At 39.8% G+C, this 25,458-nt stretch overlaps 2 protein-coding genes and 2 pseudogenes across 8 annotated transcripts in view; 2 read left to right on the forward strand and 2 right to left on the reverse strand.

Moving 5' to 3' along the window:
* Positions 1–2,926: 2,926 nt before the first annotated feature.
* On the reverse strand, positions 2,927–14,339 carry LOC104852483 (transmembrane protein 184C-like). 2 transcript variants are annotated; one of them, XM_010610174.3, is made up of 7 exons: positions 13,984–14,339; positions 11,990–12,102; positions 11,235–11,334; positions 10,315–10,486; positions 8,752–9,215; positions 4,618–4,823; positions 2,927–2,964 (listed from the first exon to the last, which is right to left on the reverse strand). In XM_010610174.3, exons 1-5 carry the CDS (start codon positions 14,047–14,049, stop codon positions 8,854–8,856), a joined length of 813 nt encoding a protein of 270 aa, XP_010608476.1. In that variant the 5' UTR covers positions 14,050–14,339; the 3' UTR covers positions 2,927–2,964; positions 4,618–4,823; positions 8,752–8,853. The 2 variants fall into 2 exon arrangements, with proteins under 2 accessions (XP_010608476.1, XP_010608477.1); XM_010610175.2 differs by having other exon boundaries at positions 12,894–13,995.
* On the reverse strand, positions 9,766–10,178 carry LOC117287373 (annotated as a pseudogene).
* An 88-nt stretch (positions 14,340–14,427) lies between the features above and the next one.
* The window catches only part of Nasp (nuclear autoantigenic sperm protein), a 27,715-nt gene continuing 16,684 nt past the window's right edge, over positions 14,428–25,458 (forward strand). The window contains exons 1-3 of one of the 6 annotated variants that reach the window (XM_010610178.2): positions 14,428–14,499; positions 14,904–15,001; positions 25,207–25,254. In XM_010610178.2, coding sequence (XP_010608480.1) covers positions 14,943–15,001; positions 25,207–25,254 — 107 coding nt within the window. In that variant the 5' untranslated portion in view covers positions 14,428–14,499; positions 14,904–14,942. Of the gene's footprint in view, positions 14,595–14,665; positions 14,682–14,845; positions 15,002–25,206; positions 25,255–25,458 lie in introns of those variants that run through there. The other 5 variants (XM_010610182.3, XM_010610179.1, XM_010610180.1 and 2 more) reach the window with 5 other exon arrangements.
* Positions 18,281–18,710, forward strand: LOC104852485 (annotated as a pseudogene).

A 25,458-nucleotide genomic window follows, 5' to 3' on the forward strand; every position in this document is an offset into this window, starting at 1 on the left:
CCTCTTTACAGATCAAGTGGATTTCAAACCAACACTGATTAAGAGAGACAATGGATGCTACATCCTTGTAAAGGGAACAATCAAAGAGGAAGAGATAACATCATAAATATATAGGCACCAAACACAAGTTCATCCAACTATATGAAACAAAAACTAACAGACATGAAAAATCAAATAAGCACTCAAATAAAGGTAGTGCAGGACCTCAATACCCCACTATCACATATAGATAGATTAACTAGACAGAAAATAAATAATAAAATACTAGAACTCTAACAAACTCTTGAATAAATTAACTTAACAGATGTTTATAGTGTTCCACCCCACAAAATCAGAGTACACCTTCTTTTCAACTGCACACAGGTCATTCTCCAAAATGGAGCACATATCCACTGATAGAACATGGTAAAGCAAGTACAAAGGAATTGAAGTTATCCCCTGTATATTATCAGACCACAGTGTGATGAAATTGGAGATCAATAGAAAAAGAAGTCACAAGAGTTTCATAAATACAGAAATCGAACAACACACTTCAAAATAACCAATGGATCACAGAGGAAACTAAAGAAAAAATCAGACAGTTTCTACAATTAAATGACAATGTCAATACAACATTTCAGAAACTATGGGACACAATGAAAGCAGCCTTATGAGGAAAATTCATAGCAGTGAATACTCATATTAGGAAAACAGAGCAAGCTCAGTTACACAACCTGATGCTGAACCTCAAGCTCCTAGAAAAAGAAGACCAGGGCAAACAAAAACCCAAAGCTCATACAAAGGAGGAAATTATAAATATCAGAGTAGAAATAAAGGCAATGGAGACTAAGAGAATGACACAGAACACTCAATGAAGCAAAGAGTTGGTTCTTTGCAAGAATAAATAAAATTGACAAACACTTTTCCAATATTACCAAAAAAAGAAAAGGCCCAAATCCATGCAATTAGGAGTGAAGAGGGTAAAATTATAACACATCCAGCAGAAATCCAGAGGATCCTCAATACCTAGTTCAAGAACCTATATGCCAATAAGATGGAAAGCACAGAAGAAATGGGGATATTCCTGGATACATATGAATTACCAAAGTTGGACGAAGAAGACCTAAAAATTCCAAACAATCCAATATCAATCAATGAAGTTGAAAACGTGATTAAAAACTTACCAACTAGGAAAAGTCCAGGTCTTCGTGGCTTTACTGCTGAAATCTACAAGACATTTTAAAAGGAACTATCACCACTACTGTTTAAATTCTTCAATGAAATTGAAAGGAAAGCAATACTACCAAATTAATTCCTGGAATCAAGTATCACCTTGATCCCCAAAGCAGAGAAAGACCCAACCAAAAAAGAGAACTATAGGGCAATCTCACATCAATGCAATAATCCTTAATAAGATAGTGGCAAATAGAATGCAGATGATCATCAAGATTTTACTCCCTGAACAAGTGAGATTCATCCCAGAGATGCAGGTATCAATAAATGTAATTCACTATATTAATAGAGCCAAGGACAAAAACCATATGATCATCTCAATAGATGCAGAAAAAGCATTCAACAAAATCCCAAATGTATTCATGATAAAAACCCTACACAAAATTGGAATAGTTGGTCTCCACCTCAATTTTTAAAATTTTATTATTATTATTTTTTGATACCAAGGATTGAACTCGAGTCCTTGTGCTTGCGAGGCAGGCGGCAGAACCATGAGTTAAATCCCTGGCCTGGTTGCCTCCTCAATCTGATAAAAGTTTATCTTTGCCTTTTCCCCAGTTCTATAATAATCAAAGAGAATTTAATTTACTTAATCTTTCCAGATGAGACTCAATACCACACAAAGAAAATATCCTAATTTCTGCAAAGGCAATGTGAATTAAAACAATTATACAACTAACGAATACTGAAGGGACAAATGTTATTTTTTACTTCTTTGCTTGTTTTTAACCCTTAGAAGTGTAGAAATGATAACTGATAAACAAAGGTCACAATCTTTGCAAATGGAACTATAATAAAAATAAATGAAACATTTATTCATAAATAAAGCCCATTTTATTACTTCAAGTGTTAATGATAAAATACTTTAGCAGAGCTGTTGCATTTTAAAAAGTGAAACTACACTATAGATCACAATGAACAGGTGAACTCAATCCCTTTTGATGTCATGATAATTGAGCATTGCATAATACATTTTATGAACACCCATTAGTGATTACAAAACAAATACACATTTATCCTTTCATCTTCTTTTCTCCTCTTTGACCATTGGGTGCTCCATTTGTTTTATGCTTCTGTGTCTACAAACAAGCAGAAAGATTACTTTGCATCATAAGACTAATACAAACATGAACTATATGCACTGTAGCACTGTAACAATAAAAGGTAACTTTTTCTCCTTAAAATGCTTTCCTTTACACTGCTAAGATATCACTGGGACAATAAGTCAAAGCTTAGACACTAACAGTAAAGGTTGCAATGCCACCATTTGCCTAATATTTCTTAAATTATTCTAAAATTATGACTTGTACTCAGAAGAGAACAGTGCCCTCTTAGCATGCATGACATACACCTCCCCAGATTTTCAGGAACTTTTTCTTATAACATTATTTTCCTGGTGCAATCAAGTTAAAAATTTTACTTTAGCTGACTCAGCTGTATTATTTATAAAAACAAAGCAAAAAACTCTGCCCATCAATACCCAGGTAGTGTTCTTAAAATGAAAAATGTGAAATTTAACAATTTCTATATCTGCATGTGTTCATGACACTTACTGAAGGCTTTTGTCTTCATTTCCATTTCTCTGACTTCTCCTTTTTTTCTAGTTCCATGTTTTGTCTTTCAGTCAATGTAAGTAAGGTATCACATCTCCTTTGGTGTTCTTTTTTTTTTTTTCCCTTTGGTGTTCTTGAGTTACAAATATAAATGTACATCATAAACTTGTATTTTCCATCTCATTGCCATGATTTAAACCTTTAAACAAAGATATGTTTTATGAGATAACATAAAGCCAGTCATACATCCCTGTACACTAGAGACAAGCAAAAGGAATTTACTTTCATACACCATCCATATCATGAATAAAAAAAGACTACTTCATGTTTTTACCTCATTCTTTAAAACCATACTGGTGTGCACTCTTCAATACTTACCTTTCTTTTAGGAATTACAACAAAGTACATGAATGTCTTATATATTCAATTCTGCTAATTTACTGTCTGTGTCTAAGAAGTCCATACTATTTATAACCAAAAAATATTCCAAAATAATACACATATTTGAGGGTCAAAATCAACTAGAACTTCAGTATTACAGGGAACAGAAATCCATCTGCAGCACTGTCGACTGTCAGCTGTGATCCTTACAGGGCAAAAGTGGTTTTGCTGCCATAATAAGTGAACCCTCTACGTAGACAACCACAGCTCAGTCATTTATAGGACACATGACACTAAGCTGAGAAATACTGACAGTAACCCACAGACAGGACGTTATGAACAAGCCAAAGTCCGCTCTCCCTTTTCAAGGGTGCGGTGGCATACATACCACCAATGTGTTACGGACATGCTATGGTTGGAATCCTGATGACTCCTGGGTGAGGACTAGGTCCCAGTAATCAACACAGGGCTAAGTATATTAGGATTTGTTCCTGATTGACTAAATAAATTATTTCTATTTACAAAGACATCGATTTTACAGCAAGTGAATCTATCATTCATCTACCTACATACTTATATTGTGTTTTGTCTTCTGAAAAAGTTGTATTCAGTGGTCAAATATGAAAAAGCTGTTGCATATTGTGATATTCTACTCTAACTATACCAAGAGGTCTTAATATAAAAATTAAACTTTGCTGAACTACATTTTCATCATCCTACAGAACACAGGCTGCAGCTACAAGTTCAAAGCTATTGAAATACACAAGAAAGGAACACTCCATGAGAGTTAAACTTTTCTGAATTGTAATTTCATCTAATTAGAAATGAACATCTTTGGTTGGAAACAGACACTGGAAATATAAACAGCTTAGCATTAGACCAGTACCAAAAATAATGTCTTCGTACATTCAGCTATTTAAAAATAAAGATTCAAGATTCTAATGTGCAGATGCCTGAATGTAAAGAAAATATTTCTCTATAGACATCTGTTCATTTGAAAAACCAAGAAAGTAATCATGTTCAGAAGTTGAAACTGATGGTGACATTTTCCTTTCAGAACTTGGTTAATATTGATATTAAAAAAAACCAGTTCTATTATGCAGCAATGTTGAAAGGTGTATAATATTAAGGAACAACACCGACACTGATGTTTAATTGTGGGTGTGAATAGTTTCCTAAAGAAATTACCTAACTCTGATACTAGGGAAACATTTTAACAAAAACCTACTGAAACGATTTTTTTTAAAGTTAACTTAAAGAATATATCTATTCTGGGCTGGAGATGTAGCTCAGTGGCAGAGTGCTTGCCTAGCATGCACGAAGCCCTGAATTCAATCCCTGGCACCACCAAAATAAAAAGAAAGAAAGAAAAGGTAAACAACCCTTATGCGGAACTCGGCTACATTACACACACAGACAAGACAAAAACAAAACACACACACACACAAAAAAAAACTGGAGCACTACTCACAGCTGCAGTTCTGGACTTCTAATACTGCTCAACTCTGAACCAAGGAGAGTGGGAATACAGTCATGATTCATCATTCATTAGCCTTGTCAAATCCAAGCTTATGAAGCATACAGCTCAGAAGTCAGTACTCTTCTTCTGCGTAGTTTTTCCTTTGTTAGTACCACCTGATATTTGCTTCTGATGAAAGGTGATTTATACAGTCCAATCTATAAAAGTCAGATATTATAAGAAATACAAATTCAGGCCGGGGATTTAGCTAAGTGGTTCCGCCTGCCTTGCAAGAGAAAGTCCTGGGTTCAGTTCAATCCCTGGGAACAAAAGAAAGAAAGAAAGAAAGAAAGAAAGAAAGAAAGAAAGAAAGAAAGAAAGAAAGAAAGAAAGAAAGGAAGGAAGGAAGGAAGGAAGGAAGGAAGAGAAATGCAAATCACAAACGATCTATTTTAAACTCAGTTTTATTATAATTAAATATAATTACAAGTCAAATTTTCTACCCAGATAACCTCAGCTGCATTATATAACCTTTGTCCTACAAGATCTTTATAGTCTTCACTATTATTATAGAAAGAAGTACAGACTCAAATATTCTGATCATTCTTCAGAAGGTAATCCCAATACCTCTGACGGAGTAAGTTAAAGGTGTAGGCAAACTATGATGACAACATTCACAATTTTTGAATATTTTTATTTGAAGAAATTTTTAATTTTAACCACTTAACAGTTTATCCTGAGTGTCACTGGGGCAGTATCTTTGCTGACATACTGACCATCCCAAGTATTGCTCAGGCAAGTGTTAACTAGTTTTTTGTTTGCTTGGGATACACTCATACTTGTCATTTTTATATTTCCTGTTATCTTATAAAAATTAATGAAAAAATACAATTTTTGGTCATCCTGTATTTAAATAATTGGACTGGTAAGTGGTTAAACTCTCATTTCCTTTACTTTGAAAAATTTACTCTGATATGACAGAAGGTATACTAACTGCAATATCGATTAATGCACAAAGTACCTTTGTATCAAGTGCTTTTTTGATACTTTGAATTCTTGCCTCTCCCCTTCTAATCTGAGCCCTGAAGTTCACTGTATCTTTCCCAGAACACAGCTCTACAATAGTAAAAGCTGGACACATGGAATGAAGGGAGGAAGGGTATAAATATGAATTACTTTTTATGTCTACTGTAATTTATTTCCTAAGGATTAAGAGACATTTCCATATAAAACATTTAGAGCGGGGCCAGAAAGGAAGCTTCTGTAAAGCTGTGGACTGCAAAGGTAGAGCAGAGGAGGTCTTGATTACTGAAATGGAATAGAATAGAAAAGATGGCCTGAGAGCATCACAGGAAGCGGCAGGACTCCAGCTTTTGCAGTCTCAGACTTGTAAAAGTGAAATATTTTGCTTTGAGAGAAAGCCCCAGAGGATCAAGTTCCAGAATGGCAGTGGCCTAGGGAAGTTGTACCTCAGGATCAATCCAGGCACCCTACAGCCAAGAGAGAAGGAAGCCTTGCAACTCCTCCAGCTGGCAGCAGACCTTGGTATCATCCGTGTGGTTCTGGTTTTAGGGACATGCAAAGTGCAAGAGTGGTGGAATCAAGCAGTGTGACCCTGAGAGGGCAGTGTGTGGAGCTATGAGGGACCCCAGAAGTCTGAAGAAGCAGGAGTGTGGATCATCTGGGGAAAGCTACAAGAGCCACCCAAGCCTTTTCAAGTTTACAACCTGCTGCAGATTGTCTCTGATGCTGGAAGTGGAACTATGTGATTTAATGCTTGTCCTGCTGGATTTTGAACTTGATTTGGTCCCATTCTTTTGTATCCCTGTTTGTAACTTTTGGAATGGAAATGAGCCACTGAATGTTGGAAGTGTTCAACTTTCTTTTCACTTGCATAGGGGCTTCCAACTAAGAGTTTGCTTTAAATCTCAGAGGAGACTTTGGATTTGGACTTTTCAGCAATCATCAAACTATTAGGACTTTGGCAACTCTTAGAGACGGACTAAATGCTTTTTTTTGCATAAAGGGATAAGCATGAGTCTTTGGGGGTGAAATGCTATGGTTTGTGTTTAAATGTCCCCCCAAAGCCTCATACGGATGAGGTGGGACTTTTTCTTTCAGAGGTAGTTGAATCTGGAATGTGTGATGCTGGGGTTAAGGGCGTGTGGTTACTAGATCACTACATATGAGAGATTAGTTTGGCACTGCCTTAATCCTGGTGTCTGAAAAAGATGAAGGGGGCAGAAAGATGCTCTTAAATCTCACCCTTGTTGCCTTTGCTCATGTGTGGACCATGTTGTTTCTCCTCTGCGATGCCTGTTTGCTATTTCTGTCTTGGAGCCAGCTGATTACAGACGCCAGCTGATTATAGACTGAAACCTCTACAAACTGTAAGCCAAATAAACCCCTTCCCCTCTAATTTAGGGCATCGGGTATTTTGTCTCAGCAGTGAGAAAAAAGTAACTAACACACATGACCTGTTCTGGCTTTTTCAGCTATAGTTAATATTTTAAAAAGTCAAGTCAGGTCTTAGAAATCTTTGTGCCTCAGCCTCTGGAACTGCTGGGATTACAGGTAAGAAGTTCTCAAGTTTAAAAATAGCCTAGGCAATATAGCAACACTTTGCCTTTAAAAACAAAACCAACACAGAACTGAGCTATTATGTCACCTTGTGGAAAAAGATCTGCTCTAAATATTTTTTTAAAGCACACAAAAAAGTCATCATGTTGTGGAAAAATTAGTGGATTAAAACATAATTCAGCATAAGAAAATAGGAAGCTTCCAACAGTTCTGAAAGCCTCACAACCTATGTATTAAAATGATAAAAGAATTACATGAGTATTCAGTGACTTCCTCTGGAGTTGTTCCTTCCATTTCTCCTGCTATGTTTTCAATATCATCACAATTTCCTACCACTAAAGTAACTTCATTAGTCATGTAAGTAACGGACAGAGTATATCAGTACAGAATTCAATAGAGTAACTCTTCAAATGTCTTCTTTCTAGTTTCACTAGACCTTGAAATTCTTACATAAGAGTTTTTAAGCACAAAGTAAAAACACTGCAGGATAGTTTGCAGTATACATTTTCATTCTTTTCAGATGTGTAGAGGTATCAACACACTTGGTGATGTTATTCTCATTCTACAGGTAAGGAAACTAAAGTGAAGATTCGATAAATAATTGAGCCTCTAAACCAAAAGCAATTTGGTGATTTAAAATATTTCAAGTATCTCTAAAGGAAGAAAAGAAATCTAAATGTATCTCTAACAGATAAATGAAAAGAAAGAAGTACAAAATTATTTAATAGTGTATGAATAAGCTTCCAAATCTGGGTGCTATATTCTTTATAGTATCATTATTTCTATGTCTTCTTCCCAAAAGGATATTGCCAATTAATCAACATTTTGATTTATTTTGATAGTGTTATCACCATTCGCCAAGTACTACATATTATGACTATTACCACTGAAGACCTTTTCCCTTTTATACTTCATGTAGCTACCTGCAACCCCAAGCCTGAATTCAAAACTCCTTTAATACAAAACTTTGAGGAAGTAGTGCAAATTTACTTAGTTCCTCCTGTCAGACAGCAGATCTAAGTGTTGGTATCCTTCTCTTGAATTCACTCATCCAGATGTGTAATGTAGTCTTAGGATCCAATATCACACAAGGAAAAGGAATGTTTCTATAGTAGTTCATGTAGCCAAGAAGAAAAATTGTTTAAAGAGTCCTTCCCAGGTCCTAAAACAGTTGAAAATAACCACAAAACAAAGAAAAATAAAAATAAAAATAGTGGGACATTTTTATACCTCCCACCATACACAGGAAAATTTAAAAGAAATGTTACAGGTTTATGATAGTGTAAGGCAAGAACTTAGTATGTGTGAAATCTTCCAAGCATTTTGCCACATAATCTTCACAAATGTGAGGGAGGTATTACCACCCTGTAATATCCAGTTAGTGTGACATTCCCAAGGTAACCTAGCATAGTGGAACGGAAGATTTCTTTTGACTCCACACTTTCCCCTATCAAAAACAGGAAAAGCCGGTAGATGAAAGAACTACCTGCTCTACAAAACAACACAGAAATACTTGTGAAATCCTGAGTTCAGATGTAAAAGCACCATAAAGTCAGGAAAACGTACCTGTGCGAAAAGGGTCCTCACGGGGCCCTGCAGAGGCACTCAGGTCCGGGGTGTCCACTTGGGCCCAGGATGTGGACTTCCCGGGCCTGAGGCCGGCGCCGCTCACACCTGCACCTCCTTCACCGCTTCATCTTTTCCCGTCTCCGAAGTGTCATCTTCTCCCGTCTCCGAAGTGTCGTCTGTGCTGTCACTAACCACTTCATCTGGTATAGTAAGGGCAATATATTCACACTTTTTTGCTCCTGGAGTATCACCTGGAGTATCAACCTCAGGCATGTTGATCACAGTGTGTGCAGTGTGATGTGTCACAGCACGTGGTAGAGCAGAAACAGAAGACAAACCATCTTCTGAGGTTGGTGGTAATGAGGGTGAGTGTTGCTTTTCATCCTGACCCCCAGTGGGAATTTTTTCATCCTGACCCTCAGTATGATTTTTTGGTTTGTGTTGTCTGCTGATGGTCCATCCTTTAAAGTAATACAAAGTGTTCCACATTAGGCAAGGTATTTTTAACATAATACAAGCTCCCTCCTCTCTTCTCTCCTCCTTTTGAAGAGCCTGTACCATGGTACTGCTCTAAGCATGTGTCTTTCTTTCTTTCTTTTCTTTTTTTTTTGTACTGGGGATCAAACTCCTCACCTTGGACTTGCGAACAGGTGGTAGAACCACTGAGCTAAATCCCCTGCTCTTCCTTGGGTTTCTTTTTTTTTAATAGGAAAAATAATCTTTATTTAAACAAATAAAAACATGTTAAGACACCAATGTTACCTAAAACTTGACAGTGAAGATTTTTCTTTTATTGTGCTGGGGACTGAAACCAGACCCTCCTGCATGCAAGGCCAGCACTCTGCAAACTGAATTATGGTTCCTGCCACACAGTTAAGAATTCCCTTGGGGCCGGGGATTTAGCTCAGTGGCACCGGGCCTGCCTTGCAAGCGCAAGGACCTGAGTTTGATCCCCGGTACCAAAAAAAAGAAGAATTCCCTAAAGTTCAAAAAAGACTGGAAAATAAATCTTCAGTCTTCTGGCTCTTTAATGCACACTTCTCCATCTGTTTTTCTGCCTTTTTTCTACCGTTTATTGTTGTTAGGATGCTTATCAGCCATAGCCTCTTTCTTTGGGTCTCTTGAGTCACTACATTCCAGATAACTGCTTCAGGAATCTGAATGGCAGCACTAGAAAGTTTTTCATTTAATTCCAAACTTGAAGAAATAAACTTGGAAAGATTAAGTGGTTCGTCATCTATAGCACCTCTGCAGACATAGCCTCATGTTCCTTCCTTTTGATTGGAACCACACGACAAGCATTGTATTTGCAGTTAGCCATCTTTTTAGCTATGTTTGGATTTTTCTTTTTGCAGGACACCAGGAGGTACCACAACCTGCTGGCTGGCATTATAAGGATGTATTTTTAAGACTTCTGGCTCCATGAGGCCATAAGGCCCTTGGTGCTGTTTTGCTGCTCAGCTGCCTCCTTCTTTTGGTTTCTTAAATGATGAATACATGGCTTCAGTGGGAGAACCAAATTCCCTACTTACGTGAAAGAGTTGAATGGCTGGTACTTACCCATATGACTAATCTGTTCAGGTAAGTCGTCTTTAAGATTGGAGAAGTCCCACATGGCCAAGAAAGACTTGAACCATGAGCCTTCTTCCTGGCTCTGCACGTAGGGTTTGTGGGAGAAAACATGATGGTGGGCAATCCCGGCCACAAACATTTCCAAACAGACAAGGAAATACTGTAAAAACAACAAAAATAGCAGCCAATTTTGGGGCTTAAATCTAGTGAAATAGGAAGAAAAGGGCTAAAGGTGTAGGGAAAGTGGGAAGGGTAGGGGAAAGGAAACAAGGGAAAAGAAACAAATATGAGAAAATGAAAAAATGGAAATAGAGTTTTTGTAAATAGAGGAGGGAGGAGGGGGTGAAGGGAGGGCAGGGACAAGGGGAGAAAATGAGAACCAAGACCTGTCATGTAAAGGTATAAGATCCCAGCAATGAATGCAACTGTACTGTATCCCTAAAATGTACCAATAAACTCAATGAGGAAAAAAAGAAAACAAAGTTCAAATGTACTGATAAACTTGATTAATTAAAAAATAAAAAATAAATAAATTTATATCTTTCACCAAGCACTTTTCAAAAGAACTTAAGTTTCTGCAGCCATTTTCGTTTCATATTATATTCATTATTCCTTTTCCAAAAATTATTTACTTCTTCATAAATCTATTTTGCACTTCCCAAATCAAATATTTCCTAGCAAAGTACACTGTATTCTCAATTCACCACCCAGAGACTAAGGAAAAAAGCAGAAAGAGAAATAGACTAGGAAGACCAAAACCCAGGATTCATTTCATGTTCTATTAGGGTACGTAGAGCCAGTTTCTCTAGGATTCTGTTTCCTTCAGGCTATTATTAGGTTTAGTGAAGATGACAGGTAAAAGTGTTTAACACTAAAGTTCTACTGAGGTCACAGTTAGCACTGCTTACCTGGAGGCCTATGGCCACCTCTTCTGGAGACTGCCAGTCCCACAGAGGCCCTCTAGAAATGACTTTACATTTCACCAGTATAGCAATGATAACTCCTTGCCTAGATGTTGGGAAGAGGTAAATGCTGAATCTTTATAAAGCATAAAAAGGCAGTTGTTTTTAAAATATGTCATTTAAAATAGTTAAGGCCACAGTATGACCTGAAGACCACCACCACCCTGCCTTCACAACCTACTCCTAAAGAAACCATGCATCTACCTTAAATACACAAATGTACTCTTCAAATACAGTTTCAACAGAGCAATTCTAATTATGGATTCTCAGAGCACTGTACTTGCTTCATATATCTTCGATGCTATTTTAAAAGGCAAAAGTTAGAAGAAATCTGATAGCTATACAACAGAATACTAAGCAAAAACAAAAACTCCAAACAACAAAATTGTATTTCTCTTTACTGTCAAAAGAACTGTAACTACTATATAGTGAACATATGTTGTCGAGTTCTCTAAGTTTTTTTATAGTATAAAACCATGATTCCTTCAGTGTTGAGAAAATTAGTTTACTTCAAATTATTTTTTATTCATGGCACAGTGACCAACTGATTATTTCTGTATGAAAATCCTGGAAGCCCTAAAGGGGTGAACTTGTTTTCAAGTAGAGTCATTTTAATCCACCTTCTGCTAACAATACCTTAAAATCAACATTTTTATTGCACTTCAGAAAAATGAGAACATTTAAGAGAAAGCAACACTTACCAAAAAGAGACAAAAATGACTAATGTCACACATAGAAATTTACCAATGGGGTAGAGTGGCTTCAGTTCTTCCCTGAGTGTGGAGTAGAACAAAATAAGGCAATACATTGCGAACTGTGAACGAGAGTAGCATTTAAACTTCTGCAGTAAGAATAACTAAAGCAATATTAAATTATAAACCAGAGGCTTGGTACAGTTCAGGCAAAATTTTCTAGGCTCTATTACTCTGTAGATTAACAACAAATGTTTATTTTTTTCTGTTGAAGAATATATTTATAAAATCAAAGTTCTCAAAAGAGATACAGATCCCCCTCCCTGCAGACATCCATGGAAGAAAACACTTGTTCAGCCAAAATAAAAAGTCTGTAATGGCTTTTAAATACAAGTTACCATTTTTAATGGTTCAGCATCTTATCTACTCTGTTACCTAACATTGTACATATATGAAGGAAGACAGCACCTTAAACAAGTACGGTTTCAACAAAATTGTGACCAGGAAATCAGAAAATAAGGAATCAGGGAAGCAATTTTTACAAAACTGAGTTCTTTAAAGGCAAAGACCTTTAAAGACCTTTGTCTTTAGGATAAACCCTAACACATAATAAGTGCTCAATGAATATTAGTTAATGAACAAATGAATCACACAGATAACTGGACTGGGTTTCTCAGGCCCTAATCTCAGCTCTAAGACTCTGCAGAGATTTTCCCTCCTTTCACCCCACCCCGCTAGTCACCATGATATCTGATTGTGGTAACCATTTAATGAGGGCTTAACATAAGGCAGACATAGTGCTGATTATCTCTAATTCTCACAATGTCGTTAAGGGGTGAATTTGAATACAGTATTGTTTATATTTTACACCTAATCCTAAAAGACTGATATAGAAGGAAATATAACTCCTGACCTGTTAGATGTCAGATGTGCTGAGTTTGTGGTCCAACAACATCAAGGAATGAAGATTTAAACCAAAGGAAGAAGTTAAAAGAGTTTTATTGGAAACAAAGACAAAGAGAATAGCTCCTGGATTTCCAGGAGGGGCCCTTGGTCGGGGTAATCTGTACCACAAAATCACAAAGTCGGTACAGTGTTGGGTTAGATGACAACCTACAGGATTACAAGTATAGCTAATCCTGATATAATGGGGAAACAAGTCACATAGCAGGGGTACATGGAAAGAACAAAGGCATTTTTGGGAAGGGACAGGTTCAGGTACTCTGGTCACCCACCCGGGTATCTGATGCCTAGCTGGATTTATTGGACCAGGTGATGCTAATTATAGTATAATTTCAAGTTACTCTGTAGGGAGGCAAGTAGGTTTGGCCCTGTATTTTTATCTCGAGGCCTGGCCTTCTTCAGATTTGCCTTCAGCCATAATTCTGATGTATTTATTTTTTGTGCTGACTTCCTTGAGGGCCCAGTCCCTCTCTGACTGTACATTAATTTTTAATTTAGCTGCCTGTAATAAGATCATCCAGCTAAGAAAGGAGAGCCCATCAGAGAGCAATTGTCATTTTCAGATCTGGCTCTATAGTCCCAAAGATTTCAGCGTGCCTCAGCTTTAAGAGATTAGAATAAGAATCCTCCTCAGGGGGGAATAATACTCTCCTGGAAATCTTTTTTTTTTTGTACTGGGGATCAAACTCCCGACCTTGCTCTTGCAAGGTAGGTGGCAGCACCACTGAGCTAAACCCCCAGCCCTCTCCTGGAAATCTTTAATGGTCAATGTGTCAGGAGGTGGACGCAAATAACTCTCCTTGTTCTGATCCCTGTGGCCAGGAGTAAGGAAGTGCACCCTTTTCTGGTGGGTGCAGGAAATGAGGCACGCAGCTTTTTATAACCAACTTGTCTTGAGACTTTCTGAGCAAGTTGCACCTTCCTGGAATCCTGGTTTCTTTTTCTATGAAATAGGGTTGATAACACCAATCTCACTAGTATTGTTGTGGCTAAGTTTTGTTTGTTTTGAGACAGGGTCTCATCATGTAGTCCATGCTGACCTCGATCTCGCAGCAATCTTCCTGTCGAGCCTCCCGAGTGCTGGTATTACAGGCATGCGCCACCATACCCGGCTGTTGTGGATAAGATTAAATATGACATCTAATAGCTTTACACCGTTTTAAGCACACAGTAAACCCCATGAAGTAAACATTCAACAATAGCAGCCCTGAGTGGTCCGCAGAGAGCCGAGAAGAACAAAACTGGAAAGATTAGGAGAGTGTGTGGGGCTTAAGAGGACGGCATCAACGGATTGGGTTAGCCGAAAGGGGCGGGACCAGAGGGAGGAGCCAGTCGCGTCCCTCCAAATCCCTTGAACTTGGAAAAAACACGCGGTAGTTTCAGCTGTAACCAATTCCAGAGCTGCGTCTTTTTGCGTCAGTAGTTGCCGAGGTTCAGAGCCACGCGTCTCTTACCGAGTTCAGTTCTATCCGTTACTTCTGGACCCGCGTTCAGCACTTGCGTATTCTTCCGTTCAGACGGAGAGGACAGAGAGAAAATCTCAGTCACCTTCTGGGGTATCCGAGCCAGAAAGAAGCCATTCACATATGCAGAGGAGTATAGGCTTCACTTTTTGTTCAAGCTGCAGGCTGGCACCCTGTCAGGAGCTGTAGTATACCAAGATTCTGGTTCTTCTTAAGCCACTTGCTATAGAGGCAGGAAGTTGCTTTGGGGCGGGAAAGCGGGCCAGGGAAGGACGGTAACTTGCGGGAGTCTAACGGCGAGGACTGGAGTGTCCTTGGGTTAGAAAGGAGTGTTGAGTCCTGGCCCTTTAAACCTGGGGGGGAGGATCCGGAAGTGGGTGGGCGGGACAAGAGCCCGAGTATATAAGAGAGCTCTAGCCGCGCGGGGTCTCCAATCTGCCATTTTCTGTCTCCGAGTAAGGTTCTACCTCCCCAGATTCCCTCCGTTTTCCTCACAGGCTCGTTTCCGCCCACTGGCTCACCACCTCACGGGAACGATGGCCACAGAGTCCACAGCCACAGCTGCCATCGCTGCGGAGCTAGTTCCCGCCCACAAGTAAGCGAGACCGTAACAAGCTTGAGGCAGTGGCCGGAGTCCGTGGGGAGGGCTGGTGTCCTGGGGCTCCGCAGGAGGCGGAGGCGAGTGGAGGGAGGACTGCTTTCCCTTGAGCAATTGCCGATGGTCTGGGAGGTCTGGACAGCGGAGCAGCTCCGCTTTTACTGAGAGCCCGCGCACTAGCGATAACGGCGGGCGGCTGGCGCCCCCTGCCCGGTTTTTCGCGGCCGCCATCTTGCCGGGGGCCGCGGCGCTGTCTCCATCGCTTGATACCCTCACGCTCCTACTGCCCGCGCGCTGCTAGTGTGCACTTTCCGCTTGAGTCTAGACACCCGGGGAATATGACCCAAAAGATTTGGCGCCAAAAAAAAACGCTGCACGAGGAGGGAGGCTGGACCCGAGGGGTCGGTGTGGGCGGGGCTGTGCGGAGGGCGGGGTCTTTTGCGAGAGCCTTAGTTTCCCTCCCTCGCTCTGGAGCAGGGGGCGGAGCTTGAGGAGGCGGGAAAACTCCATTGTTTGGGACTGCTGTGGCTGGAGCCAGAGCCTTGAACTTCCGCGGTGTGGCGTGGTGTAGCCGCCGCCTGGTTCACTTCGTGCTTCCCTCCTAGCGTAGTTCTCTTGACCTACCCTCGGCCCGGCAGGAGACGGGCTGCTTCAGGGGTACGTTGTCGAGTTGGCAGCTTTTGCACCCCTTGCTGCGCAGAGTTCCTTACGGATTTCACCTGTTGCCAGGTGAATTGGTAATATGCAAGTAGTGTAGTGGAAGGAAAAAAAGGAGGGAAAAAAGGTGTAATTTCCTTGAAAGCCGCACAGTGCCATTCAGGCATAAACTACTTTTGAATAGTAGACAAACGCCGTCATTTCGAGGAAACTTCCATATAGTAGGTCTGAGTTCTTAATCCTCTCATTTTTTTAGGGGCCTGGTTCTGTTTGTTTTCCTTCCTTTGTGGACTTTTGAAGTTAGTCGCCTATTCAGTAAAAAGGTTTTTGTGAGTTTTCTTGATTTTTTTTCCTGTCGGCTTACAACTTAGTTGACTTTTTTTTTTTGAAACAAAGAACAATAACCTAGGCTTGCCTAAACTCACTGTGTAGCCCAACCTGGCCTCTAACTTCGGGGCAATCCTCTTGCCTCAGCTTCCTGATTGCTGGGATTACAGGGGTGCACCATCACCTCCGTTTTAGTTGACTTTAAATTTAGTAGGTTTATGGTTATCAGAGATTTTCTTGTCTCTGCCTTTCCTAGTAGGTCCATGAAAAGCAGTGGTTCTCAAGCTACCCTCAGAATCATTTGGGAACTCCAGTTTTAATTTCATATTACTTTTTTCCTGCCTTTTCCTCATGGATTCAATAGAACCAAGATAGATTTGGTTTGAGAGTTCTGTGGTGTCTGTTAGAAAGAGAATTCTTGCTGGGTGTGGTAGTGCTTGCCTGTAATCCCAGCACTTCCAGGATTCCCCATCCCTCAGATACATACACACATATACACACACACACATACATTTTTTGGTACTCCTCTGATACTTTAAAGGTGTGTTTTCCTTAGCTGGTAAAAGTATGACGAAATATCTTGCATATTGCAGGAGTCATTTGTGACTATCCTTTTAGGTTATTAGTGAGCTAGTCTGCAGCTTTCTGTAAGGTCATTCACAGATTCATATATGTGCCTCTAGAAAAAAAATATTCACCATAATTGTAAACTAAAAATGAGCAAAATTGTATGAATATGTTTGTTTGTTTGTTTTTGAGACAATCAGCCTGTCCTTGAACTCAGAAGGTAGCCCAAACTGGCCTTGAACTCTGCCTCACAAGTACTGGGATTACAGGAGTGCCCAACCATTCCTAGCCTTCGTGGTTTTTGTTTGAGTACACTCTGCTGTTGGTGAAAGAATTCAAAATGAGAGTGGAGAAATTAATAAGTGACAATCTGGGTTAAATCCTAGTATTTCAATTTTCATTCCTTCATTCTCCAAGAACTTAACTGAGGCTTGGGATTTAGCTAAGTGGTGCTGCACCTGCCTTGAAAAAGTGCAAGATTCTAAGTTTGATTCCTGGCACCCCCCCAAATAAAAAATAAATACAAATATAAAAACTTAACTGGCAGAAAATTGCCTGGCTAATTAGTCTGAGAACAATAAGAACTCATCTCAGTTAAGTGTCAATAAATTAATTGGTGGAGTTATTTAGACGTAAAGCTTCTGCTTGGCATGGGTTGTACATGCCTGTAATTCCAGCACTTGGGAGGCTTAGGCAGGAGGTTCATTGCAGGGTCAAGGCCAACCTGGGCCACATAGTGAGTTAATGGCCAACCTGAAACACACAGCAAGACCCTTCCTCATAAAGAATAAAACAATTCCAGTTTTAAGAAATAAAGCTTCTGCCCCAGGGATTTATTTATTTATTTGATTTTTTGAGACAGGGCCTTACTATGTAGTTGAGACTGACCTGGAACTCACTATGTAGCCTAGGTTGGTCTTGAACTCACAGAGATCCTCCTGCTTCAGCCTCCGGAGTGCTGGATTACAGGCATGCACTACCACATCCAGCTGCCCCAGGGATTTAGCTCAGTGGCATGGCGCCTGTTTAGCAAGCTCAAGGTCCTGAGTTCAATCCCCTGTCACCACCCCCCCAAAAAAGTTTCTAACAGGTATGGTTAGCACACACCTGTAATCCCAGCACTTGGGAGACTGACGAGTTCAAGTCCAGCCTGAACTACATAGTGAGACTCTGTCTCCAAAAAAAGGATACTCATTGTAATTTCAGTTATAAACATTGAAAGAATAAAAATCGGGGGCCAGGGATTTAGCTCAGTGGTGCCAACGGCTGCCTCCAAAGCATAAGGTTCTGAGTTCAATCACTGGTACCAAAAGAAAAAAATTGGTAAAACGTCTAAACCAAAGAGAAAGTTGGATGAGAAAGCTCAATTCATACCAGGTTTTTTGGTTATTTTTTTGGGGTACCTGAGATCAAACTCAGGACCTTGTGCTTGCAAGGCAGGCATGGTACTGCTGAGCTAAATCCCTGGCCCAAGTTTGGTTGGTTTTGATACCACTCCATTGCTTAAGTAGTGTTGTTGGATAGGTTTTTTTTTCCCCCTCAGTACTGGGGATTAAACCCAGGTCCTCTGCACTAAGCTATGTCCCCCAGATTCTCCTCCCTCAGCTTCCCAAATGCTGGAATTAGAAATTTGTAGCATTGCTTTCTGAGGAAGAGGCACTTGTGGTGTGGGGCTCCTTAGCTCTGTCCGCTCCTGCTCCCGACTCACTGCTGTTCGCTCTTGGCAAGGAACAAATCGGTCAGCAAGCTGCGCCACTGCCATGGCTTTTAAGGATACTGGAAAGACATCCGTGGAGCTAGAGGTGGCCATTCACCGAATTAGGATTACCCTCACCAGTAGCAATGTGAAATCCCTGGAGAAGGTGTGTGCTGACTTGATCAGAGAGAGGTGCAAAGGAAAAGAATCTCTGAAAGGACCCGCTGGCATGCCTACTAAGACTTTGAGAATCACTACAAAAAAATACGCCTTGTGGTGAAGGTTCTAAGACAGATGAGAATCCACAAGCGACTGATTGATTTGCACAGTCCTCCTGAGATTGTTTAAGCAGATTACTTCCATTAGTATTGAGCCAGGAGTGGAAGTTGAAGTCACCATCGCAGATGCCTAAGGCAACTGTTTTAATAAATTGATAATCAATTGTTAAAAAAAAAAAAAGAAATATGTAGCATCACATCCAGCAGTTATGTTGTTTAAAATAAGATTAAGATAACTTGTGAGTTAGCTTCATGAAATTGTGATGAATAATGTCATTGTAATTGGAATATATTTGTATAAAATACTGGGTATTGTGTTTGGTGTGTGGAGGACAGTATATTAGTTTGAATGTGTAAATGGAGAAAATGGTCTCAATGGGACTTGCATGAAACGTATAATACTGAGTTAGTGAATTTTTTCTTTTCCTGGTACTGGGGATCAAATTTGGAACCTTGTGCTTCCAAGGCAGGTGGCAGAACCATTGAGCTATATCCCTGGCCTTTTTTTTTTTTTTTTTTTTTTGGCACAGGATCTCACTGGAGTTTAGGCAGGCCTTGAATTCACTATATATTTTTTTCCTCTCATTGAGTTTATTGGTACATTTTAGGTATATAGTAGAACTCACTATATTTTCCAGGGTGGCCTCGAATTCCTGCAGCAGTCCTCCTCCTCCCTCACCTTTCTGAGTGCTGGGATTACAGGAGTGGGTCCACCACGCCCAGCAAGATTAACATTAATTAATGTAGAGTTTGACTGCACAGAGATCATAATAAATCCATTGTATCAAGGTTCGCTCTTGCACAATGGCCTGCCCTCATGCTGTAGGGCAGTGATGGGGAACCTTTGAGAGCTTTTAATGATTACAAACAGCTCTCTGCAGCACACATGCCATAGGTTTGCCACCACTGCTATAGTTCTTTTATTTATTACTTGGCCGAAACTCACTCTGCAGAGGCTGTTTCTTTTCCTGCCTTTAATAAAACTTGATTACTGGTTAAAAAAAAAAAGAAAGAAAAGACCCTGTCAGTGAGTGGTAAGTGGTAGCCTGCATCGGGTGGCAGGCTTTATACTGGCAAGTGAGTTGATACACTTCAGTTAAAAAAAAAAAAAATGTCGGGTGTGATGGCACACTCCTGTGTAATCCCAGCATTCAGGAGGCTGAGGCAGGAGGGCCGCTGTGAATTCGAGGCCAGCCTGGGCTACCTAGTGAGTTCCAGGTCAGTCTCAACTACATAGTGAGACCCTTTCTCAATAAACTTAACTAACTAAATTTTATTAGTATGGTTACATTCATACTTCCTTTTCCCTTCCCCTCCCCTCCTCACATCTCTGGATCCCCTTTCCATTTGCAAAAGATCTGTGTTACTGTTTTCCTATTTTTTATTTTGTTCTTTGTTTATACTTTGGGTTTATCATGTAAGAGAAGCAATGTGATATTTAAGCTAGTGTCTGATATATTTCACTTAACATTGTCTCAGGATGCATTTTCCTACAAGTGACTGAAATTTATCCTTTATAGCAGAGTTATACTTTATTGCATATAAAACCATCTTTTCTTTTTATAACCTGGGATCAGCTCAGTACCTTGGGCTTGTGAGGCACATGTGGTGTCACTGAGCTAAATCCCTGGCCCAGTACCATATTTTCTTTATTCATTCATCTGTTGATTGATATATAGGCTGCTTCTAAGATTTAGCTATTGTGAGTTGTGCTGGTATAAATATGGATATGCATTATCAGTGAAAGATATCTTTAACTCTTTTGAGAAGATACTAAGAAAGGGAATACCTGGGATTTCTATCTGGACATGGTGCCACATGCCTCTAATCCCAGCACTCTGGAGGCTGAGTCAGGAAGCTCCCTATGAGTTCAAGGTCAGCATGCCTCCATAGTGATTTCTAGGCCAGCCTGAACTACATAACAAGACCTTGTCTCCACAACAAAAAGAACTCAATAAACTATCTCATATATTTTGTTATAGTAATATAAAGGTAACTAACAATAGCTATGTGCCATCAAATAAGAGGTTCCCCCCCCACCAGCCTTGTCCACATTTGATATCCTTGTTTGTTTGTTTGTTTGTTTGTTTTGGTATGGGGGATCAAAGATCATCTGCCTATTTGATATCTTGATGATAGCCATTTTTTCTAAAGCAAAATGGAATCTTAAGTTTTGTTTTGTTTTTTTTGAGATAGCATCTCACTGTGTAGTACAGACTGCTCTGGAACTCACTGTGTAGCCCAGGCTGGTCTTGAACTCCCAGTGATCCTCCTGCCTCAGCCTCCCGAGTGCTGGGATTACAGGCATGTGCCACTATGCCCGGCTTTTTAAAAATTAATTAATTAATTAATTTATTTATTTATTCCGAAACAGTCTCACTGTGTAGTCCAGGCTGGCTTCAAACTCAGTATGTAGCCCAGGCTAGCCTTGAACTCATGGTGATCTTCCTGCCTCAGTTTCCTGAGTGCTAAGATTATAGGCACACACCACCACACAGGGCTTTCAGTGTTGTTGTTTTTTTACTTGTATTTCTTAGGACTGGGGATTGAACTCAGTGGCACTGTGCTTACCTTGCAAGCACAAGGTCCTGAGTTCAATCCCCAGTACCACCAAAAAAAAAAAAAAAACCTTTCTCTAACAGCCAGAGATGCTGAACATTTGAACATTTTTTTCATGTATTTGTTGGCCATTTTGATGTACTTCAGTTGTGTAGCTGTCTCTGGTGACAGATTTAATTAAATTAGCCCAAATGAGCTGGGCGTGGTGGTGCACGTCTGTAATCCAGCACCCGGGAGGCTGAGGCAGGAGGATCACTGTGAGTCTGAGACCAGCCTGGGCTACATAGTGAGTTCCAAGTCAGTGTCACCTACATAGTGAGACCCTGTCTCAAAAAACCAAAAAAAAAATTTTTTTAATTCCAAATGAGATTACAGAGTAATAGGGAAAACAGACTTAGGGCTCCTAGTGATTCTGATTCATTGTGAATTGTAGAATTATTATATATTATAATAGAAATAAAGTGCGCAATAAATTCAGCCCTTGAATCACCCTGGATATCCAGTATCCACCACCCCCATCAGTAGAAAAATCGCTTCCCCCAAAACTTGTCATTGGTGCCAAAAAGGTTGGGGGCTGTTCTGTGGTTTCTGAATTTAGTTTTAAATAAAAAAAAAAAAAACATTGGGGGCATTGACCCTGAGCTACGTCCCAGCCCTTTTTTATTTTGCTGCAGGGGCTTGCTAAGTTGCCCAGGTTGGGCTCAAAGTTGGCATTCTGTCTAAGCTTCCCAGAGTGTTGGGATTATAGACATGTATGTAGCACTATGCCTTGTTTATTGTTTTGGTTTGTTTGTTTGTTTGTTTTTTAGACATGGTCTCACTATGTAGTTGAGACTGACCTGGAACTCACTAGGTAGCCCAGGCTGGTCTCGAACTCACTGCGATCCTCCTCAGCCTCAGCATCCTGAGTGCTGCCAGGCATGCGCCACCACACCCAGCTTGTTTTGGATTTTTTTTTTTTAAGACAGGGTCTTGCTATATGGTTTAGGCTGGTTTTAATATAGCCCAGGTTGATTTCAAACTCAGGGTGATACTCCTGCCTCAGCCTCCTGAGTTCTGGGATTACAAGTCTGTATCACACTGGTTTATGAATTTAAGGCCTTCAGTAGCAAATGATTTATGAGGTAATTATCATGATTTTCTCAGTACTTGTCTGGTTTAATGTTTTACATAATGATTTTTCAAGAGAAGAGGAAATTCAGATTTTTCACATCGTTGCTTCAGTTTTTAATGTAATAATGTATTAACTTTTTTTTTAATTTTTTGAGACAGGACCTTGCTCTGCTTTTTATTTAGGCTGGCCTTGAACTCATTAGGTAGTGCAGGAGGGCTTGGAATTCGCCAAGATCATTCTGCCTCATCCTCCTGAGTGTGTACACCACCACACCTGGTGGCAACTCTTGACTTTAGAATAAAAAAGTCAGAGCCATAGGGTGGCATCAAAATGAAATGATCTGGGGCCAGGGATGTGGCTCAGTGGTGCCATACCTGCTTGGCAAGCTCAAAGTCTTGAGTTCAATCCCAGTAGCACACACCCCAAAAAAAAAAAAAAAAGAGAGAGAGAGAGAGAAAGGAAAGAAAATATGGAAAACATGGTCTAGCTGGCTGGCAAGCTGTGTTGCTGTCTGTATATTTTAAAATTAATTTTATTGGTTCAATACATACATATATGTATATATATATATATGTATATAATGATCACATTCATCATAGGAATTTGTACTTGTACATAATATATTTTGATTCTTTTTTCCCATTCTCTTCCCTTCCCTTCAGCTCTGCTTCCCCTCATTTATAAAAGTGTTTCCATTTTTTCCTTCCATTTTTTTCCTTTCCCCTCTTCTCTTCTGCCTCCTTTCCTCCCTCCCTCCTCCCTTTTTCTCTTTCCCATTCAGATATTTTCTTCTTGCTTCCCAGTATCTATCATCTTTTTTGGTCCTTATTTACACTTTTGGTTTCTCACAAGAGAAACAATGTGACATTTAAACTTTTGTATTTGATTTATTTCACTTAAAAGTATGGTGTCTTGAGTTGGACATGGTGCTGCATACCTGTAATCCTGGGACTCGGGAGGCTGAGGCAGGAAGATGAGTTTGAGGCTAGTCTGTACTACAAAGTGAGGCCCTGTCTCAAAACCTCAAAAAGGTATGGTCTCAAGGTGCATCCATTTACCTAAAAATGTCTTGTCTATCCTGCTTTATGGCCGAGTAGTATTCCATTATATATAAAAGCCACATTTGCTTTATACATTCACCCATTGATGAGCATTTAGGCTGTTTCCAAAGTTTAGCTGTTACAAATTGTGCCTGCCATAATAAACATGAATGTGCATATATTGCTGTGATGTGATGCTTTTAACTCTTTCAGGAGTATACAAAGAAAGGGAATCAAATGGAATCCATCTAGTTTTAATTTTTTGAGCAGTCGCCATACTTATTTCCATATTGGCTATACCAATTTTCACTTCCACCCAAAGTGGAGAAGGGTTCCTTTTTCCCCTCAGCCCCTCCAGCATTTACTGATTTCTTGATGACAGCTGCTCTTTCTGAAGTGAGATGCAATCTCAGTGTTGTTTTTGTCCAGTGATCAGTGATATTGAACATTTTTTAATATATATTTTTTGCTATTTGTACTTCATCTGGTGTCTACTCATTTCAGATGCCCGTTTTTGGATTGGGTCTTTAAATTTGGGGGTCTTTTTTTTTTTTTGAGTTTTTGTATATTCTAGATATTAGTCCTTTGAAGAATAGCTAGTAAATTTTTTTCCTACACTGTGGATCATCTCTTCACTCTGGTTCTTTTTGGTGTGTATGTTTCTGTGTATATTTTGCTATGGGAACTGGGAGAAGGTAAGTTATGAAGATAAAATTGTCTAGCTCTTGAAATTTATAATATATTAAGGAAGAGTTTTCCAAAGAAGGGAATAATTTAGCTTTAATAACAGTACAGAGGTCACACTATGACAGTTGCCTTATTTGAGAGTTAGTTTATCCTTAGAAGTAGTACTCTGCCAGGCTGAGTCAGGTGGATCTTGAGTTCCAGCCCAGACTGTGCAATTTAGTGACACCCTGTCTCAAAATAAATAAAAAGGTCCTGAGATGTAGCTCAGTATGAAAGTTGTGGCTTCAATCCCCAGTGTCACCACCAACAAAAACAAAAACAACCCCACTAGAAAGCAGCTCTTACAGAATGGGTGATATATCTGAAAAATTGTTTTTGATTTGGGATGGAGGAATGGTACAGAGAGAAAAATGATACAGAAAGCTTTTCAATAGTGTGTGTTTTTTTGTTTTTGGGTTTTTTCCCCCCTTTTTTGTACAGGGATGGAACTCGGGGCCCTTGTGCTTGTGGGGCAGGCCACAGAACCACTGTTCCAAACCACCCCCACTTCCTGGGCCAGTAGTGTTTTGTTTTTTGTTACTGGGGATCGAACTCAGGACCTTGTTCTTGCCAGGCAGGCACAGAGCTGCGAAACTACATCCCCAGCCTTTGTGTGTGTGGTGTGTGTGTGTGCGTGCATGCGTGCGTGCCTGCGCTGGGGATCAAACTCAGGATCTTATACTTGTGAGGCAGGTGTGGTGTTACTGAGCTAAATCTCTGGCCCTGTTTGTTTGTTTCTTGAGACAGTGTTTCAAGTAGTTCTTGAACTCAATGTGTATCCCAGGCTGGCCTGGAAATTTTGTCAGGCAAGTCTAGAATAGTCTTTAGTGCTAATTTGGTTTTAGTGCTGAGGTAGTAACTCTCCCGCGGACTATACTTGATGCCCATGAACTGTTGCAGAGCAGTTTGTTTTTCTTGAGACAGGTCTCACTATGCAGGCCATGAACTTACTGTAGCCCAGGTTGGCCTTCAATTTGTGGTAACCCTCCTGCATCAGCCTCCTGAGTGCTAGTATTATAAGCATGCACCACCATACCCAGTTCCCTGTGACTAGATGTAAACATTGCTGGTAACTTTTCATTTCCAGTTTTGAGTGGGTAATATAAGTAAATCAATAATACTTGGTCTATATTGGGTGTTTAATAGATGGTAAAACTTTATTCTTTCATATTTTTCTTTATTTTCCAGCCTTAAAATAACCTCCATATTTACTATTTCCCCCTTTATTTTTCATATAGAATTGAAGATGCTCCTGCTCCTTCTACCTCTTCAGATAAAGTGGAAAGGTAAGATTATTTACATAGCACAGATTCATATAAACTAAGCAATATAAATTGTACAGCTAGTTTCATTTTATTGTTTTGTGGTTCTGAGGTTTGAACCCAGGGCTTTCAGCATGGAGGCAAGTGCTCTAACACTTAAGCTTCTGTGTGTGTGTGTGTGTGTGTGTGTGTGTGTGTGTGTACACACGTGTACTAGGGCCTTCATAT

The sequence above is a fragment of the Fukomys damarensis genome, unplaced genomic scaffold (assembly GCF_012274545.1).
Source record: "Fukomys damarensis isolate Sample0158 unplaced genomic scaffold, DMR_v1.0_HiC HiC_scaffold_23, whole genome shotgun sequence".
Classification (NCBI taxonomy): Eukaryota; Metazoa; Chordata; class Mammalia; order Rodentia; family Bathyergidae; genus Fukomys; species Fukomys damarensis.

Bases quoted from the DNA above. Each gene is read 5' to 3' on its own strand.
- LOC104852483 (XM_010610174.3), bottom strand. From the start codon at position 14,049: ATGGTGGCGCATGCCTGTAATACCAGCACTCGGGAGGCTCGACAGGAA. The intron at 12,103-13,983 runs GTCAGCATGGAC...TCTCGTTCACAG, and splicing joins AAGATTGCTGCGAGATCGAG to TTCGCAATGTATTGCCTTAT. The intron at 9,216-10,314 runs GTAAGTACCAGC...ATTACTTTAAAG, and splicing joins TGAACAGATTAGTCATATGG to GATGGACCATCAGCAGACAA.